This window comes from Lethenteron reissneri, chromosome 17, assembly GCF_015708825.2.
Source record: "Lethenteron reissneri isolate LAM-NWPU_2019-01 chromosome 17, ASM1570882v1, whole genome shotgun sequence".
Lineage (NCBI taxonomy): Eukaryota > Metazoa > Chordata > Hyperoartia > Petromyzontiformes > Petromyzontidae > Lethenteron > Lethenteron reissneri.
The window spans coordinates 8,506,738-8,525,588 of record NC_083795.1 but is presented as its reverse complement, the minus strand read 5'-3'; the positions used below and the strand labels follow the sequence as shown (position 1 = coordinate 8,525,588).

The window sequence follows — 18,851 nt, the reverse complement described above, 5'->3', positions numbered from 1 at the left end:
CTTGCAATACGAGTAGTACGTATAAGCTTTGTCTGCCTAGTGTCACGTGATCACAACCGATATACGAGTGCTTTGATATACGAGTGCTTTGGATGACAAACACGTTTCCGAAAAATTATGCTCGCAACCCAAGGTTTTACTGTATAGCCAAAATGCAATATTTTGCAAACCCTACACCTGAAGCGGTCCACTCGTACTGCTTAATCAAGGCCATTTCGATTGAAGTGTACTAAAAGGATAATCGAGCATTAATGTCTTCATGAGATGGACCCGAGCTAAGCAGCCCTTGTGCATGTGCGTGCCAGTAAGTCAATTATCACATGAGAACACCACCTATACCTGTCTATCTGCTCTTGGAGGCGGTCAACTGCGCGCACACCCTCCTGCAGCTCCTGGATCTCTGCCTTCTGCCGGTTGATGATCTCCCGGTACTTGGCCAACTCCTCCTCGGTGCGTATCCTCTCCTCCTCAAGACACTTCACCTGTACAGCGCACAGCACAGTCGTGTGCAATGAAGCAGTGGCAGGGCTTGATTTCTCACAAAATATTTTTGGGGTCACTGGTAGACTGGATTGGGTATGTATGCACATGACCAGTAGCTATGGCCACAGAAAGAGATATACCGAGTGTGGTGTGCAGAAAATATTTTTTGGCTTTCCGACCCAGGCAGAACCGGTTGACATTAGGCCCTGTGCAGGTGGAATTTAGTGCTCACAATAAAACAATGTATACCAATAGTATTCCAAATGTGCTACTGGTTTCATGTATTGAGATGAATTATCCATTTAGCACTCTTTCAGAATAGTGCAGCACTCCATATTGTAAAACAGCCTGCAGTAGGAAACGTCATAAAACTACTTCTAAGCGCTCTTCAAGTGACATCTTTAATCCGCAAGAGATGGCACTGTAATTTTCCACACGTCTTGCACAGACAAATGTTTTCCACATGGCAGTCAAACAGACAGTTTACATTCTCAGAGGTAACTATTTGAAAAGGTAAGTGAAACACAAAATAAATAAATAAATATTCACAGTAGTCAGTGAGACCATCAACTTACCATAATCAAGAATTGGGCTGGAATCAAGGGTGGCTACCCAGATTCAAACCCAGGGTCAGTGGCAATTTTATTCTGCTAACCGTTTAAATATAATCAGCATTCTTTAGATTTTATACAAACTACAGATGAAATAATTTCAGGAGTTATTTATCTTTCTAAAGCACTACCAAAGGCCATAAGGTAAAAAAAATGTATTTCACTGAATGATCAGATATATTTGGAGGTGCAATTCTTAATCAATAAAGATCAGAGCAATGTTTTAATGCCCAATCCATTTTGATGAAGCCAATAATTATAGGATAACCTTCACAAGCTCTACCTCTAGGCTGTATTTATTCTCTACTTTTAAAGTAAACCAATGAAGATAAATTGGGTGCATAAGTAACCAGGAAGAGTTATTTACATTCAAAAATATTAACTATCGAAACTTAACTATGCTGGTAAACAACTCATTAATTTCGTATTTTACTTTTAAAACAAACATGTTCCAATTCTACACAGCAGAGCCAATTTTTTTTACTGCTGCATGGAACTGACTGAAAAGACGTTTGTTTCTATAATATAATGAGAATTTCAAATAAAAAACACAACAATGAAATGTACTGGGAAACAGAATTTAAACAAAATTAATACGCATTATACATGTTTTTATCACGTTATTAGAATCATCACTATTGTTAGGAGCCAAATATATCTATATACGACAGCATCAATTTACAGCTGCGATCAAATTCAGTACAATAGAATGTGCAATATTGAAGCCAATCATATTTGAACAATGAATTGTAAAAGTTGTCAAAGGAACCCCAAATGCGATATCTTTTCAAACTAAAGAACAGCAGCAATACAAACTTGTGTCGCTACGAACAATGTGCTCAATCAAGTACTGTACCATGACCATTGCACCCAGCACAGCTGATTTAATATCTTTCCTGCTTCCCTACTCCCATCACTGCCATTTACAGATCAGCAACTCCAAGCCCATTTGCCCAAGAAAGCGTGAAACACTGATGATGACCTAGTTTTTGGGTTACACTGCCGATATATTTCCTGGCCTTCCACGGGTCATTACTCTTAGTCGTGATATGGCAAGCTGTTTCGAATTACAACATGTAGCCTTTACCTTTGGCTATAAAGGACTCGCTTTATATTATTCAACCAAAGCAAATAAAGGTATATTTGAGAGAATGTTTCCATGTGTAAGAGACACAGTGAACTTGAGTACTCTTTTCACACATAAATCAATACTAATATAAGATGGAGGCCATTTATAATCAATAGAGTACCATACCCGACTTGATTCCTTTCATATATATCAACATTTAATTTAATCTTCATTTGCTGCCAACAAGAATTTCCAAATGTTAGTCCTTTATTATACAATACTTAACACCTTGTACGAAAATATTCTGCAGTATTTTAAGAAGATTTCTTACACATTTATAAGTCTGAGTTAAAATATTTCATCATTGCACATGATGCTTGAAAATAAGCAAATGTGCCACTATAAAGGGCTTACAGGTGCATGAGCCATGATACATTTTGTAACAAGTATCATATGCTTTGGTAACAGTGTACTTGAATGTCTTGGCTGTGGCATTGATAACTAAGCACAAATTAATTGCAGTCATGTTCTCTGAAAATCAAATTCAGTCTATAAATATAAAACTTACAGCTGTATTAAAATGTTTCTCATCAACAGGTGTCACTGCAAAATTCCCTTAACAAGAAAAGCCAAAAAACACCAAATAGGGCGATGGAGTTGAGGTGTAGCCCCCAACGGTTCCTTCCGAAGTCACAGAGTCAGTGATGCAAGTCAAAAGTGGGCAATGACACTATAATAAGACTCCACAATTTCCCCACCCTAACAACTCACCCATGCCCCACTCATTGGCTTCTCTACAATATTTTTTGTCTGATCCGCACAGCCCCAAATGTTAAGCCAAGCGACACCCAAAAGAAGCCACAAAAGACGCCGATATTCCCACCTTTGTCCTCAGGGTTCGCAGCTCATCCATGCCTTCTTTAAAGTTCCTTTTGAGGTGTTCAAGCTCCTTGATCTTAGCCCCATGGATCTGAATTTTTACAGGAGTGAACACATGCAGAAATGTCAGTCAACGATAATTATTGATAGAAACAATTATTTTAAACTCTAATTTCCAAAGGAGAGCTAATAAGACGGATATTTCAACTTTCAACTGTGCTTAAGGAATGCGAACACCAATTTATATGGTTCGTGCAAAGTGTATAGCATCTAATTGATCGTCACCCAAAATGGGAAACACCTTAAGAGTTCAGGGTATGTTTTTTACTCCAATAGATTATGCAACCATGTGCTACAAGAAATGTGGAAGGAATGTGAACCAATAACTCACCAATGCAAATGATCACAGCCACTGTTGTTCTTAAACTCCCCCCCCCCCCCACCTAGGTATTGTATTACAAATGGGCAGTTGGGAAACTAAAAAGGGTGGGTGGAAAGGGTTAAATGTCCCCTTGGACTAGAATACAGTCGACTCTCGATTATTCCGTGTAATGGGGGGGGGGGGGGCGGTGGTTTGGGCAAATAAAAAACACAAATAATGCAAAACATATGCAACTAAGCGACAAATACATATGCAATTGCTTCCCTGTGTAGAATGGGCGTGAAGACGGAGAACGTGTCATCTATTTTTATTGTTTCTTAAACAGGTTTACCTGCCATGTGTTTGACGTCACGTGTGTGCTGCCTCACTGACTTGTCAACGAGTGAGAAGAAGCGCACAAATATATTTAAGTTTTTGCCTCAAGATTTGTTAATCCACAACCCAGAAAATCTGTCCACAGATCATGCCGAGTTAACCGTTTCGCGCTGCGGGATGTCTGCAAGTTGCAGGGTGGGTCCCGTTCACCAGCAAATCTCAGAAAGCGCAGGCGGCTAGCGTTAATTTAGAGAGGAAAAGCACCCTTGTTTTTAAAAACATTGGACTCGCCACCAAGAACTGTAGAGACACGACCGCACTCTTATGATAGCTGGCACCAAACTGTGCCACACACCCTTTCACATTGGCTTTGTGGGGGCCTCGTTACGTCATCGGAATGGGTTAAATTGTTCGGTTCAGTGGTAGAGGAAGGACAGGTTCACACACCTCCATGTAGTCGTTCTGCTCCTCTCTCCTTTTCCGCAGCTCGCCCTCCGTCACACGCAGACGCACGTCCAGCTCGTTGGACTTGATCTCCTCCGACTCCTGCCAAAGTGAGCCATGGACAAATACTCAGGGTGGGTATGCTTGTTGTCGTTTAATAAAAAAAAAAAGTTCTAAAAGCACGTCAGTGAAAGATAATGTAAAAAGCTTAAGGTACCAACATTCCTAAATGCAAAAAAGTAAATTTCAACGATGCAAAGTCATCACAATTTATACCTCGATAATAGAATGTCTTATAGAAGGAAATGTGAGATGGTATTTATTGTGTTTAAAGAGAAACTGTATTATCTGTGCAGCTTGAAGAGAATCTTCAGGAGCCAAAATATAAATATGTCAATCAAGAGAAATTGCATGGTAACAATTGAGTGAAGCTCACATTGTATTATTGACTAAATGGCTTAACTGCAAAGGTTCTCAAAGGCCAATTCAGTAGGCTGCTACTATTGCGTTTTATTCTTTATATCTTCTAGCAAAAGCATCAATCCAAGCCTAGAAATTGCCCTGAATAAACCAGATTTCATCATCTCAATATCTAAGTAGAATTGAGCCTGCATAGTGCTTGGACTGGTGATCACCATGCAAAAAAATGTGTTGGAGGATATGGAGCTACGTTGTCAGCAGAGAGCAGTGCAGCAAAATTCAACGTCGTGCTATATATTACGCTCCCAAGTCTATGCTTCCTGCCTTTACCATCCTGCACTGACCACCATGGCAAACTGTGGTCAAATAACCCCCATGACCTGCACAGCATGGGGGAGCCTGTCATCCAGTTGATTGACAAAAGGCTCAACATGTACAAGCAGTATCATTTATTTAAAAATATATTTCACAGCAAACCCCATTAAGTGCTATTAAATATATTTTGTCAACCATTATACTACAGTTCATGGTTAGCAGGGAGTGAAGTGACAGCTGCTTAAGCTTTTCCTCTGTCATATTCCATATTTACAATACAATGCAATTTATCTCACGAGTCTGGATTAGTGTTTTATAGAGTGTTGTTTGTTTGAGTGGGTGACTGAGTGTTGTGCATGTTGTCTTGGTTAGTGTATGGGGGGGGGGGGGGGGGGGGAGTCTGGTGGCACCGTTGTGCCACCAGACTCTCCTGTAAGATAAGACGTATATGTAGTACTACTGGAATAATCATAAAAACAATGCAGTGGTAGATAAATTGATACACCTATCAATATTTGTTCAAAAGTATACAGCCGTTGTGAAATGTGTATGCCGTCTGCCATCTAGTGGCAGAAGAAGAAAGTTCAAAAGATTCTCAAGGCATGATTTTTAATGCACCATTGAATTCTAGCAATTCTCTAACATTTAAATAAAACGAAACATACAACTACTTTTGGAATTAAAGTATGTGCGAGTAAAGGTTAAACAAGCTCTTTGGCTGCACCCAACAAAATTGACTTTTACGAACAATAACTAAGCCAATCGTGAGAATACATGCACAAGCAAATATTCTGTGAAGCATGAGCAACAAATAAATATGGCTTTTTTTTCCCATAGCTATGCTAAAGTTCAAGACATCATTTCTTTACATTTAAAGCATGTGGTGAAAAAGAAATGCAATGTAGTTTTTAAGCCTTTAAATGTCATTACCTGATAGGTCTTGATCATCTCCTGACAGTTCATTCGGATTTGTTCCGTCTCTTCTCTTGCTTCTGAGAGTTTGGCAGTTGTTTCCCGTAGCTTCTCTTTGGTTTCCTTAAAAAAGAACCACAAACAACAATATTCAGTCGTGCAATATAAATTAAACAGCCCAAACAATTACAAATACATTGCAGTGGAATAGTCATAAGCTTAATGTAGGCATTTATAGGCATGGATCACATTTTTCCATAAAGAGATTTAGTAATAGGATGAATTTCCTGCCACTTCCAGATAACTCCTCTTATCTGAGCAAAAGCTTGGATAAGAAGAAATACAATGCTTCCAAAAGTACATTTCGGAATAATTTTGTGTCTGGTCAAGTCTGCGGAAAGGGAAATAATAAGATTACTTTGGTACAAACGTTCTCTAATCTGTGCAATGTGTGCTAGTGTCCAGTGGCAATGACTTCCAGGAAATGTATATCCATTAATTTACCAGCATCATAATTATCATAACATTCACCATAACCACCATAACTATCAGAATCGTCGTCATTATAATCAATATCATTATCATCCATTAATATTCCTGAGTTGCGGATTAGTCGCGAATAATAGGAAGGATTTGCCATAGTATTCGGGTAATGTTCTTATCTGCACAATGGTCTGGATAAAAAGGAATTATTTTCTGACACAGATACAATATTTTTTATCCACACGGTTGCTTGAATAATAGGAAGAATATAGTGCACAGATAATAGAAAGACATGCAGGATTGCATAGGGTGTGCAGATAAAACAAAGTGTGGATAACAGCGAATTAGACAAGTAGTGTTACTGTACCTGCAATCCCAGTCATCATTGTCCTATTTAAAATTATTACGCATGCAAACACTTGGCACATCTAATTCCTGGCCCAGGGTGAACCGTCAGAGCCCCTCCCTCCACCACTGTGATGAAATATGATCAGACAACCTTGAAGACCGACTTGGAATGGGGAGGCCTTCATCCAGCAGTGTAATGATAAAGGGCTGTTTATTATACGTTATTAATTTTATGGCATCTGAATCCTCTTATCCGAGCAATCCATAAACCAGTACCCAGTCCAAATTGAATTATGAATAATTGATAATGTTTTAAACGTGCTGCGTTTGCAATCTTTGGAGTATGCCGCACTACATTACTAGTGGCACCACGCTATGCACATATGCAGGTGCATAACATTAATAAGAGTTTAGACGAAACAATTATAGAAAGTACCGATCACAATATTTGAGACAGGTACAGTATTCATATGAAGGTCACATTCTATGAATGACTATATAACGTGACGTTGCACACTCACAACAAAAATAAATAAAATGTGTTCAGTGAGTAAAATGAGAAAGACATGCCCTTTCAAATACATAGCAGCGCATGAGGACATTTTGTAAACCATACATTTTACCGATACACTGTACACTGACCAAATCACCCCGAGACTAAGCAGTGTTGAGCCTGCATATCGTTTGCAAGTGCAAACAACTTAACGAAACAGGTGTTGTATGCTGCAGGATACATTTTGTGCAGCAAAGGGCAATGCAGCAAATCTATTATTGTACTGTACTTTCATGCTCCCACATTTATCCCGCCTACACCAACCAGCACTGATCAGAATGGTGAATTACGGCCAAACCCACATGACCCAAATGGCAAGGGAAGGCCCTTATCCAGCAGTGGACTGACAAATGGTTCTAGGTATACATGTATACACTCGTACAGGGTACAAAACAAAATACACTAAAGATGAGATTACCTTGTGAGAGTCCAGCTCACTTTTGAGCTTGTTTTGGGCCCATTTTATTTTGGAGGCACGAGAGTTGATTTCTTCTTTTTGTTTCTCGATTTCCTTGTTCAGTTTGTGAACATCTCCATCCTGAAATTAGATGATATATGCAATCAATAGGCATACGAATCGTACCATGTTTAAACTATTTATATTACAAAACATTCATACCCCATGCGGTAGCATAGGGCCTGGATCGATAGCACTAGTGATGATCGTTTTGTATCTTTATATAGCCTTTAATCCACTCTACCTAACCATGCAACACATCTAGAAATTGGAAGGCAAGCCCCCCCACCCTGCACCTGATAAGCATGATTCGCTACGTAATGTGTGAAAGAAGTTCAACATATAGGTCGAGGAATTTGTGCATTCTCTAAAACTGATATGACCATCGCATTAAAACATTTAATTCCATTCATTTTACTTAGAATGTAACTGCAAACTTGGCAAAAGAAAAATGAAATGGGTACAGCACGCTGATAATAATTAAGGATTTGTATTTATAGGGCACATGCTTAATGTCAATGCAACTCAAAAGCACCGAACATGTAATCTCATCTCAATCTTTTCAATAACCTGATTAGGTCGAAACAAGGTGACTCTCAGTGGCAACTTTCCCCGTGCAGAACAGGTGCATACAGCACCGGTTTGCAAATGAGCACGAGTCTGCCAGTAACATCTTGCAGTGAACGGATGAGCCATACCAAATGATTATTCATGCCCACTTACCCTGGCTTCATAGAGAGTGCCCAGACGCCCTTTCTCCTGGGTCAGCAGCTTCACCCTGGCCGTGAACTTCTCCATTTCCTTTATACTCTCACGCAGCTTCTTCTCCAGTCCCTCCTTGTCCTTGCGCAGGTCCAGCGCTTCCTTCTCCCCACGCACGTACTTCATGACCATGGCCTCTTTCTCCTTACGATCTTCCTCGCATCGCTTATTGGCCTTTATAGCACAGCAAATGCAAAACAAGTGTAAGTGTTAATTTTGACCGATGGGAAAAAACGCATCCCCGTCCCTTTCTATAAACACTCACTTAAATCAAGTAAATCACAATACAATTGAAGGCAAAATTAAATGTGTTTAGTATTACAAATTACGAGTTGCAATGCATGCATGTGAAACTGCCAATGTGAATTTTGAGTGCATAGTGAATGGTGCATGCAGAGTAAACTCCATGAACTCAACAACAACATTTACAGGATATAATTTTTTTAAATGTAATTCAAACACAGAAAATAATGGTTAGATGATATAACAGCACAGCTGATAAAACTACTAAAAACAAAAGGCTGTTGTGGACAAAATATTTCACACACAGTGTCATGACCCAACTATAACAAATTGTACTCATGAGAATATTTACACAAAATGAAATCTCCTCCAAGCTTAAAAATAATAAACATGTTTAATATCAACATGTGTACAGAAACACATGCTAAAATGATATATTCGCGTGGCTCTTTCATGGCATGAGCTTAAGCCCTATGCTAAGTTTTTACTGAAAACAGGATCTGGCCGAGTGATTTGTGTGCAAGAGGCTGCACTCTAAACAGACGCTTGGCACTTGAGATGCAGCCCCACCTGCTCCAAGCGAAGGGTCAAGTCCTTCTGGATCTGGGCCATCGCGCTCCTGGATGCCTGTTCTTGTGCAGCGAGCCGCTCCTTGCTCGCAGTCACCTCCTGCTGGTATCCCTGCAGCTTTTCTTCCAGCTAAAAAGAATACAAGAGACAATACTTAACCTGAATACCACCGTCCAGATATATTTGAAAAATATAATACAAGAGCATTGCCCTAGTCTCTTGCATTGCAAACCTATAACCAGCGTAGATTGTACAGCAGCTTTTGCCTCCCAATGCCATACGATTGGTGTGACAACTCAGACGGCGTGACTATATCTCACCACACTTGATCAGTGTGGGTTGGTGACCACAGGTAGCACATAAATGTAAGCATAGAGTACAACAATGGAGTTTGCTGCATTGCCCTCTGCTGTCCCCCATCTAAGCCCACAGCATATAACGACAACCTGCTGTGCATGGTGGTCATCTTCTAAGATCAATAACAATACCAATAAAGAATTTTTATTTTAATAATTAGAACAAATTACATTGTAATGTCATTGGAATAAATATTGATAGCTGCAGTTTCACAGTCCGTATTATTAAATATAATGCACACCTGCACATTTCAATCATGTCATAATGAACAATCCCATACTTTAGTTGTAAAAGGCAGCAGAAATAGAAATGTAGTATAATTCATTGATACCTGCAAGGTTGCAGATACTTTGTAAAAAAATGCTAATACCTGTTTAATAGTGGAGTTATTGAGCAACTCTGTTGCAATGTGTTTCTCTAAAGCTTCTTTCTGGTTCTTGTTCTCTGCTTGTAGCTCACAAAGCTCTTTTTGATGCTTCTGATCAACCACTGCCAACCTGGGAAGGATGAGATTAGCAGCCACACACAATGAAGCTGGTACACTTTGAATACATAAGCATACCGTTTATACCCTTACAACATTACACACTTATGGGAAAGTTCGCTGCACTTGGGAGCTTCAAAAATGTAAAAGAACATTTATTGTGGAATTGTAAACACAAACCTGCACAGTTAAATATATTAAAGTTAAAAAGTACCGAATGTAGGTGGAAAAGTACCTGTCGCCAGATGTTTAAATTAATGTTCTAGTCTTGGTATAGAAGCAATAAATTGAACATGTTACATGCCTTGTAATGATACACTGAACCTTACAGTTAACATGTGGTTTATACCTTAATCTGTGTCTCACCAGAAACATGTCACAAGGCTATCTATGATGAAATATGAAACCCTGTACATCCATTGCAGCATATTACAGCAGTTTGCTGTTAAATGCTAGGCAGCTTAAAATCCCGTATATTAAACATCAACAAAGACATAGATAAAACATTTTTTTACAATAAGCATACAAATTAATCTGAAAAACATTATGTACTGCACATAAAACAGCATTTCTAAAATAAAAATTACGTTTATAAAATCCACTGGAGCCAAATTAAAATAAGTTTTGTTTAAGAACGTATGATGCAATCCTGTAACTGTACAATCATAAAGTAATCTTAATAACGGCTTCTTTGTTGTAAAAAAGAACTGACATCTCCCTACAAATCCGTGGACAATTAAACCTTCACAAAAGCAAGGCCAAGGGTTTTAACAAAAGATAAGGAATTCAAAGTACAATCCAGTGCTGTGCAAATTGCTTACTTATTGATGGTTTCCTCTTGCAGAGAACAACGCAGTCTTAGAGTTTCCAGCTCACGCAAAGCAGCGGCGATGCTAGCTTCTTTTTTAATTCCATTAAGAACTTTTATGGTTGGAGGTAACTCAAGCTCTATGAGCTCCATCTCAATATCAGTTAACAATGCTTCTTCAGCAGGAACCAATTCAGGCGACGACTCAGGTGCTGGCTTCTCCGAGTCTGAACTGGATGCTTGTGCAGTGATATTTTCATGATTGTTTGTGTCAGCTTTTGAATCCAAAATGTCCGCATTGCAAACTGCTGCATGTGAAGAGTCACTATTCATCTCGACCACATTTGCGTCAGTACTGCTCTTTACAATTGCTTCGCTGTGTTCACCTTTAGCTTCTTCTACGTGGCGCGATTTGGTACAAAGTTCAGAGTTCAATTGCACTGCCGCAAGTTTTCCTTCGCCGAGGCTCTCATCTGGCTGCAATTCTGTTGTTGTTGAATCCTCTTTTTGAACATTTACATGTTCTGCCAATGCACCAACACCCACGGCTTGCGATTCGTTGGGCAGACATAATGCCTCATTAGGTATTGATCCTCCAGTGTGGTCTGGGAGCTGAAGCAAATTTGTCTTTTCCTCATCAACAACACTTGAAATGTCAAGTTGGCCCTCTGGTCGCACTTCATCACAAGAAGCTGTAGCCATGATCGAGTCACAATTATTCTCCACTGCCTGTGGCAACTTCCACGTGAAATTGCATTCCTACAAAAACAATCACATGTGCATACAACGAATTAGTCTCATGCAATAAACTTTGAATTACCTCACAAGGAAATAAAAAGGGCATTTCTAATCCATTACGCAAAATCCCAAAATACAGCAGTTTCCATCATTAGCTAGATATCATGTAAATGTATATTTTACTTAATAGTGACACAAAGCAAAATAACCTTTGCAGCTACATCTGTAGAATGTACCTCAGTTCCCATTTTACATTCGTTTACATAACACAGTGTGCTATGTGTTTAGTAATGTCACGCAATATACCAAGTGAATCAATAGCAACCGGCCTTTAAATATGACAACACATAGCAACTTTAGCTGGCCCTAACGAATACTTTATGATCATGTACAAGTTCTGCTTTATTTAGACATTGAACGACACATCAATAAAACAACTGCAATTTAAAAGTAGCCAACCTACATTTCAGTGGAACTTTTCCTTGTAGACGTTCACTTAAAATAACACTTTACATTTGTAAGGTGCAATTCATCTGTAGCTCGACTTAAAAATACAAAACAAACAATTGCTGGGCTTAATTTTAACCAAGGAAATATACACGAGTTTACATTGTTATACGTGCATTTTGGATTCAGTGAAGGACATGCATATAGTTTTCTTAATTTTCGTAGGTCAGGAAATGACAGATGATGTAATATCAAGCAAAGGGAGAATGAAAGCAGTCAAAATGATGTTGATTGGCAACTGATAATTTGTAGAAATTATGGCCAAAAATGGAATAGTAACTAATGACAGTGATGGAACCTGAAAACGAGTAGAATAATTTTATGCAGATCCAATTCAGAAGGAATTAACTACTGGGAATGATATCCGACCTTGAAGAAGAAAGCTGCTTAATTGGGCGAAGGATAAAATATGTAAGAAACAATACAAAGGTCATGTACGATAACGGCGTTAAATAACTGGAAATATCTGTCCGTGAGATACAACTGGAAAACGGAGCAGAATATACAGAGGACAGCTATTGAATGTGGACCAGAATCTAAATGGTTAAATATAGAAACGGACAAGTGCAGGTTGAAGTACGTTTTGAAAGTTGAACTTGAAGATGAAAACAACGTACCTATGTGCCTAAAGTACAATGTTTTAATCAAAACATATTATCTGCTGTCACATAACATGAATATTAATGAATAGAACGGAATAAAAACGTCTAAATGCACAAACTCTAAAGTGTGCTATATAGCATGAAGATGTGTGCTTGGAATCAAATTGAGACAAAAAGGAGCAAGGATTAGAGAACTTACCCAAGGTTAAAGATATAATTCTTAATAAAAGTAAGTAGCTTGTGCAGGATGCATCACTAATAGAGATGACGGCCGATGGTCAATAAAAACGATGGCGCGACAGTCAAGGGATGTGTAACTTGTCCGAGAGAACGCCGAATGGGGCAATGGAGTAATAAGATCAGAACGTGTGTCAGTGCGAGGTTGATTAAATAGCAGGATTAAGATTGCGATAGCTTCGAAATGCCTTCATCCAGAAGATGTTGACAATTATAAGTTCAATCCCAGTGCATGCTGTAAAATAAAAATCCATATCACACTGCTGTTAGGAAAGACATGGCCAGGGCTGGCTTTAAGCTCTGCTTTAAGATCCAGTTCTCAGATTATCCAGAACATCATTGGCTTTCGTCAATCCACTGTTGAATGAAGGCTTCCCTAAGCTGCCACCATCACTCACGATTCTATAATATAATTCATCACGAGCCAATTTCATCATTCCAACTCCTCGGATCCATTGTTCCCTTGGTTGCCACTCCGTCATTATCCTTGACCATCGACCATTATCTCTTCTAGCAACATTTATTGACGATGCTTAATTACTTTTGCTAACAGTTTGAATTGTCATTAAAATGTTCCCTCATCGGTGTGTTCTTCTTTCTGCCTTTTAAATGTGCACGTTTCAGTTTTTGCTACATTTTTGTTCACAACCATTTTCCTTAACAATGTGACGACAGGTAGCACACGCCGACCAAAAACGAAATACAATAAAATATGGATTGATTAAGAGTCTATAAGTGAACGCCTTCACGGGGCAATTTGACAAATATGAGAATATGCGCATCTAACGAGGATTGTGTTGAGCAGGGAATGTGAGGTTTAATGTTTCATGCCAGAGGGGGAGGAGTTTTGGTGACAATACTGTATATAAGTGCAAATGAAGGCACTTCATTGAGCAAGTTTAAGCCTGTGTAAATCTCACTATTGTTACCCACAATTTTCCATGGCAGCGTACTGTACGAGGAGCTTATTTTACATATTAGTTTCTGCATTGAACGCGTCTCAGTTTTCACACAGTGTTTGCCAAAAAACATGTGGCAACCCAGCAGTGTTTGTTTAAACAGCCTGCCACGGATGAGAGCCAGAAGGTCAGAGCAGCTCCACAGATTACCTAATTAAATGCTGCTGGATAGCGTGTACAGTACAGTACATCCCCTTTGTTAATCCACTGCTGCATGAGATCCTCTCCCCACGTCCTGACCTTACTTAAACCACGCTGGTCAGTTAACGAGTTGGTGAAAGCGCTGCCTGACACATAGGCTATGAACTAAAAACAATATTTGTGTATGTATGTGGAGTCGTATTTATTTAATTCATTACTGGAGAAAAAAAACCTGTTGACCAAAAGCATAAAGTGGTTATTTCCACAGTCCTATTTCTATTAGACATGCAGTACCTGCGCGTCTGCCAGCACGGATACGCTCGTCACACGTCACCACATTCCAACTATCAACAAACCCTCCTTGTACGAGTCACTCGAGGTTTGGAAAGACGAGGACAACGTTGTCACCAGCCTCGACTCAAAGCCACGTCAATAATGTAATTTGTGATGCGGCCATAAACGATCCCCATAGGACACTGTACAATTTGGTTGGATACGCTCTTTGATGGGAGTATGAATAGGATTTTAAAATACATATTAATGGACGGTATGGAATGAGGACTCGCACGCAACACGATAAAGAGGGAAACTAGCTGACAGCAGAGTCAGCCAACACGAATTGTGGAGGTGGAGGGGGGGGGAGCGGTGATCGTGCGAGGCCGGCGGCCTCAACCCCCTAGTAAGCCCGGCAGCCCACTTAGGCAAGCGCGGTGACGTGCCCTGCGGCCTATCCCACCACACGCGCTCGTCGGAACAAAATCCCCCCCCACATACATTCACCATCGTTCCTTCCCTCGTCGCTGTTGAAAGACACCTCGAGCGCAACGCGGAGGTCGCCGTGGATGAAGAAAGAAGGAGCGACTCACCGCGAAGACGACACCGAGACGTTCACTCCGCTCCACCGCGCGGAAGTAAGCTGGGGGGGGGGAGGGGGGGAGACCGACTTTGGATTTCGCAGATCGCATAAGCGCAACCCCGGCTCCACGGCGCCTCGCGATTGGTCGAGACGAGCTCTTTAACCAATCGCGAGCCGCCCTCCGCGTTGCTGCCGCAGCACGGCTCGTGATTGGGTTAAATAGGCCACACCCCCCCCCCCCCCCCCCGGGAGAGCAGCGCGCGATTGGTCGCCTAGGCTCGCGCCCCCTGCGCCCTCGACCAATCGGCGAGTCGCCTTTGGCGCAAGTCGCCGGTGGAGGATCGCGATTGGCGCGAGGTGCGCGTGAATCCCCGCCTCGCGATTGGTCTGTGGGGCAAGCGGTGCGATGGGTGGGGTGGGGGCGATAATCGGGCACGCCGGCTCCACCAATGGCGAGGCAGGGCGAGCGGGGCCGCTAACCAGCTGTATGAAATGCAGAGGGGAGGCGCGTGCCGATGCTGACCCCCCCCCCCGTCAGCTGTTGTTGTTACGTGACGTCACCGCGAGACACGAAGGGGAGTGACGTCACGGAATTAGACTCGGGGGGGGGGGGGGTGCTGAGCGGGGGCAAAGGCGCGGACCTGCAATTGCTTTGTTCTCGATTGTGTTGCAATCTAAACGTCGTATGCTAGTATTTAATTTATTATTTTCTCTTTATACGTGACTTTACCGAAAGAACCAAAGGGTGTGTTTGGCCTACTCTTCCACGCTATCCAGACGTCTTGGAAGAGGGCTGTTACATGGACAAAGCATATGTTTATATGTAATCAATTCTAGATTTGAAGCTTTCGTGACTGCAAGGATTCATACGCTTAGGTTTTTCCGGTAAAGCCACGTAGGTAAAAAATAAAATAATAATAAAAGAGAATAATACAATAAAATTTAAATTAAATAATAAAAATAATAGAAATAATAATAGCAATAAAATAATAAATCACGACGTTTCGGAGGCAACACAAGTCTCCGTCATCAGGTGGGACCGTCACAGCTAAATTTACTGTATCAAGTGAGGAACAATCCAAGAGACAATCACGTCGTGATTTATAATTTTATTTCTATTATTATTGCTATTATTTTTATTATTTATTTTTTACCTACGTGACTTTACCGAAAAAAACTAAGAGTATTTGTAATCAGTTCAACACGAAGGCTTTTGCGATATTCACAGAACACCTTGGAAGCAGGTGGTGGATTGCCTCTCTATACTGGCAAATCGCCCGATGATGCTGGTTGATGTAATTACCAGCGAAACGTCGGACTACTCAAATCTCAATGCAGTGGATGTACTCTCCCAACACCCCGGTGGGCTGAAGTGGTAACTAATTGGCACCACGTTGTGTTGACGTGACAAACATTACTTGGCTGTGCCGTGTGGGTGGAGGATCACCCGACACGTTTAACCACCCCCCCCCCCCCCCCATGTAATATGACTATACAACATTCAGGGGTGCATTAAGTCAATAAAGAAAGAGTTTTACCGTAGTGATTGTGGAATTTAGCTCGGGTTGGGGCACACCGAGAGGTCAGCAAGGAGGTCTCATGGTGCCTCTTGTTGGTTGGATCTTGACACTCCCCGTTCGGTCTGCAACGATGCGCTTTCTTCTACCCTTTGGTTCTTTAGGTAAAGTCCCGTAGGTATGAAATAAAGTAAATTAAATGACGACGTTTCGGGCGCTACACCAGCGTCCGTCATTGTGTGGGACAACCACAGCAGGAAACAATTTGGTGAAGGGGTCAAGAGGGCATCTGTGACTAGAGGCTGTCTAGGTAAGAGAGGGGGCCAGGGAGGAGAGATAGAAAGAAGGGGTGGTGCTCACTAGAGGGAATCTAAATTGATGTTCTTTGTGCTAACGAGGTCGCTTAACACTGTGGGGAGAGGCAGAAACGTCCTTGTTTGGTGCGCTCTGCTTATTGAAAGCCACCACGGAACTCCACTGCGCGCATTTCGATCAATATTCATCAGAATTTTTTAGGAAGACAACTTGGAATTCCCATTCAGCGACCAGGGTTACTCAATGTATGGCTCACTTTCTGGGGGGGGGGGGGGGGCAAAAAGCTGCCCCCCCCACCACATCTTTTATTATTCTACACCCGCGGTGGGGTGTTAGGAAGGAGGGGATAAGCCGATGGGATGTGTGCTGTTGGTAGGGGAAGCATAGAAGTGCAAAGCCGAAAGGAGTACTTCTTCTCGGGGTCGGTGGTCGTCGTGTGAAATGTCGTGCGGTGGGAACGAAGGCGCGGACAATTAGATAGGGGATTGGATGAAACCCAAAGATATTGTCCAGTATTCAGAGGGAAACAAGAATGGGCTGAGAAAAACTTGTAGAAAGGTTCTAGAAAGTCGGGAGCGGGAGGATATATAAGCTTGGGGCTCCGGGGATAGTAAGAAAGTAGCTGATGAAGAGCTACCTCCGAGTGTGTGTTACAGTACTATGTATGTTGGTGCCACCTAAACAGCACTTTCCCCAACAGTCTGCTAAGGCTATACGGGTACGGTTCTTTGTCTTGTATGTTGAACTTATTTTGCACCGTACGTAGCCAACCGTGATGAATCGGAGGTGCGGCAAATGTTCTTGGAACAATGGAGCTCCCTTGCCAAGACGACCCGTGTGGACTCGCTTTCATAAACAAAAACAAAAGCGCTGCCCAACACGGCCACGTTTCTGTCTGCGCCGGGGAGCCCCACGGCGACCTGTGTATGCAGCCCATGGACACATTCTGTCTGCCCCCTTGTATAAATGCTGTGGCACACGGCCACGCTTCTGTCTGCGCTGGGAGCCCCACAGCAGTTGTGTGCAGCACACGGCCACATTCTGTTTGGCTGTGCCGCGAGCAAATGCTGTGGCACACGGCCACGCTTCTGTCTGCGCCGGGAGCCCCACAGCAGTTGTGTGCAGCACACGGCCACATTCTGTTTGGCTGTGCCGCGAGCAAATGCTGTGGCACACGGCCACGCTTCTGTCTGCGCTGGGTGCCGCACAGCAACCTGTGTATGCAGCCCACGGCTAAATTCTGTCTGCTCCCTTGTATAAATGCTGTGGCACACGGCCACGCTTCTGTCACGGTTATGCTGCGTACAAATGCCGTGGTACACGGCCATACTGTTTGCTGTTGTACACCGGACAAATGCTGTGGTACACCGCCACGCTTCTGTCTGAGCTATGCTGAGTACAAATGCCGTGGTACACGGCCATACTTCTGTTTGTTGTTGTACACCGCACAAATGCTATGGTACACCGCCACGCTTCTGTCTGAGCTATGCTGGGAATACAAATGCCGTGGTATACGGCCATACTTCTGTTTGTTGTTGTACACCGCACAATGCTATAGTACACCGCCACGCTTCTGTTGTCTGAGCTATGCTGAGTACAAATGCTGTTGTGCAGGGCCATGCTTGTGTTTGTGGCTGTGCGTCGCACAAATGCTGTGGTACACCGCCCACGCTTCTGTCTGAGCTGTGCTGAGTACAAATGCTGTTGTACACGGCGCTGCACAAATGCTATTGTACACCGCCACGCTTCTGTTTGAGCTATGCAGAATACAAATGCCGTGGTACACGGCCATACTTCTGTTTATTGTTGTACACCACACAAACGCTGTGGTACACCGCCCACGCTTCTGTCTGCGCTGTACTGAGTACAAATGCTGTTGTACACGACGCCGCACAGATGCTGTGGTACACGGCCACCCTTCTGTCTGCACCGCCCGTGTATCCCCCCCCCACCCCTTCAAGTTGAACGCTCGCGATGACGTCAGACCCAAGTTACAATCCCCAGAGCGGATAATCGACATCCACCCTCGCGTCTCCGCGCGCGATTGGACAGAGGCGCCGTCACGTGGGCGCGACGGACCAATG

General features: G+C 42.2%; 1 protein-coding gene across 1 annotated transcript in view; it reads right to left on the bottom strand.

Moving 5' to 3' along the window:
* The window catches only part of CCDC186 (coiled-coil domain containing 186), a 32,084-nt gene extending 17,078 nt beyond the window's left edge, over nt 1-15,006 (bottom strand). Inside the window, exons 1-10 of the mRNA XM_061553032.1 lie at nt 14,946-15,006; nt 10,909-11,654; nt 9,974-10,100; nt 9,247-9,375; nt 8,395-8,607; nt 7,633-7,752; nt 5,849-5,953; nt 4,187-4,285; nt 3,047-3,133; nt 340-482 (exon numbers count right to left, since the gene is read on the bottom strand). Of these exons, the coding sequence (XP_061409016.1) occupies nt 340-482; nt 3,047-3,133; nt 4,187-4,285; nt 5,849-5,953; nt 7,633-7,752; nt 8,395-8,607; nt 9,247-9,375; nt 9,974-10,100; nt 10,909-11,597 (1,712 nt within the window). The 5' untranslated portion in view covers nt 11,598-11,654; nt 14,946-15,006. The remainder of the gene's footprint in view (nt 1-339; nt 483-3,046; nt 3,134-4,186; nt 4,286-5,848; nt 5,954-7,632; nt 7,753-8,394; nt 8,608-9,246; nt 9,376-9,973; nt 10,101-10,908; nt 11,655-14,945) is intronic.
* Between the last annotated feature and the right edge of the window lie 3,845 nt (nt 15,007-18,851).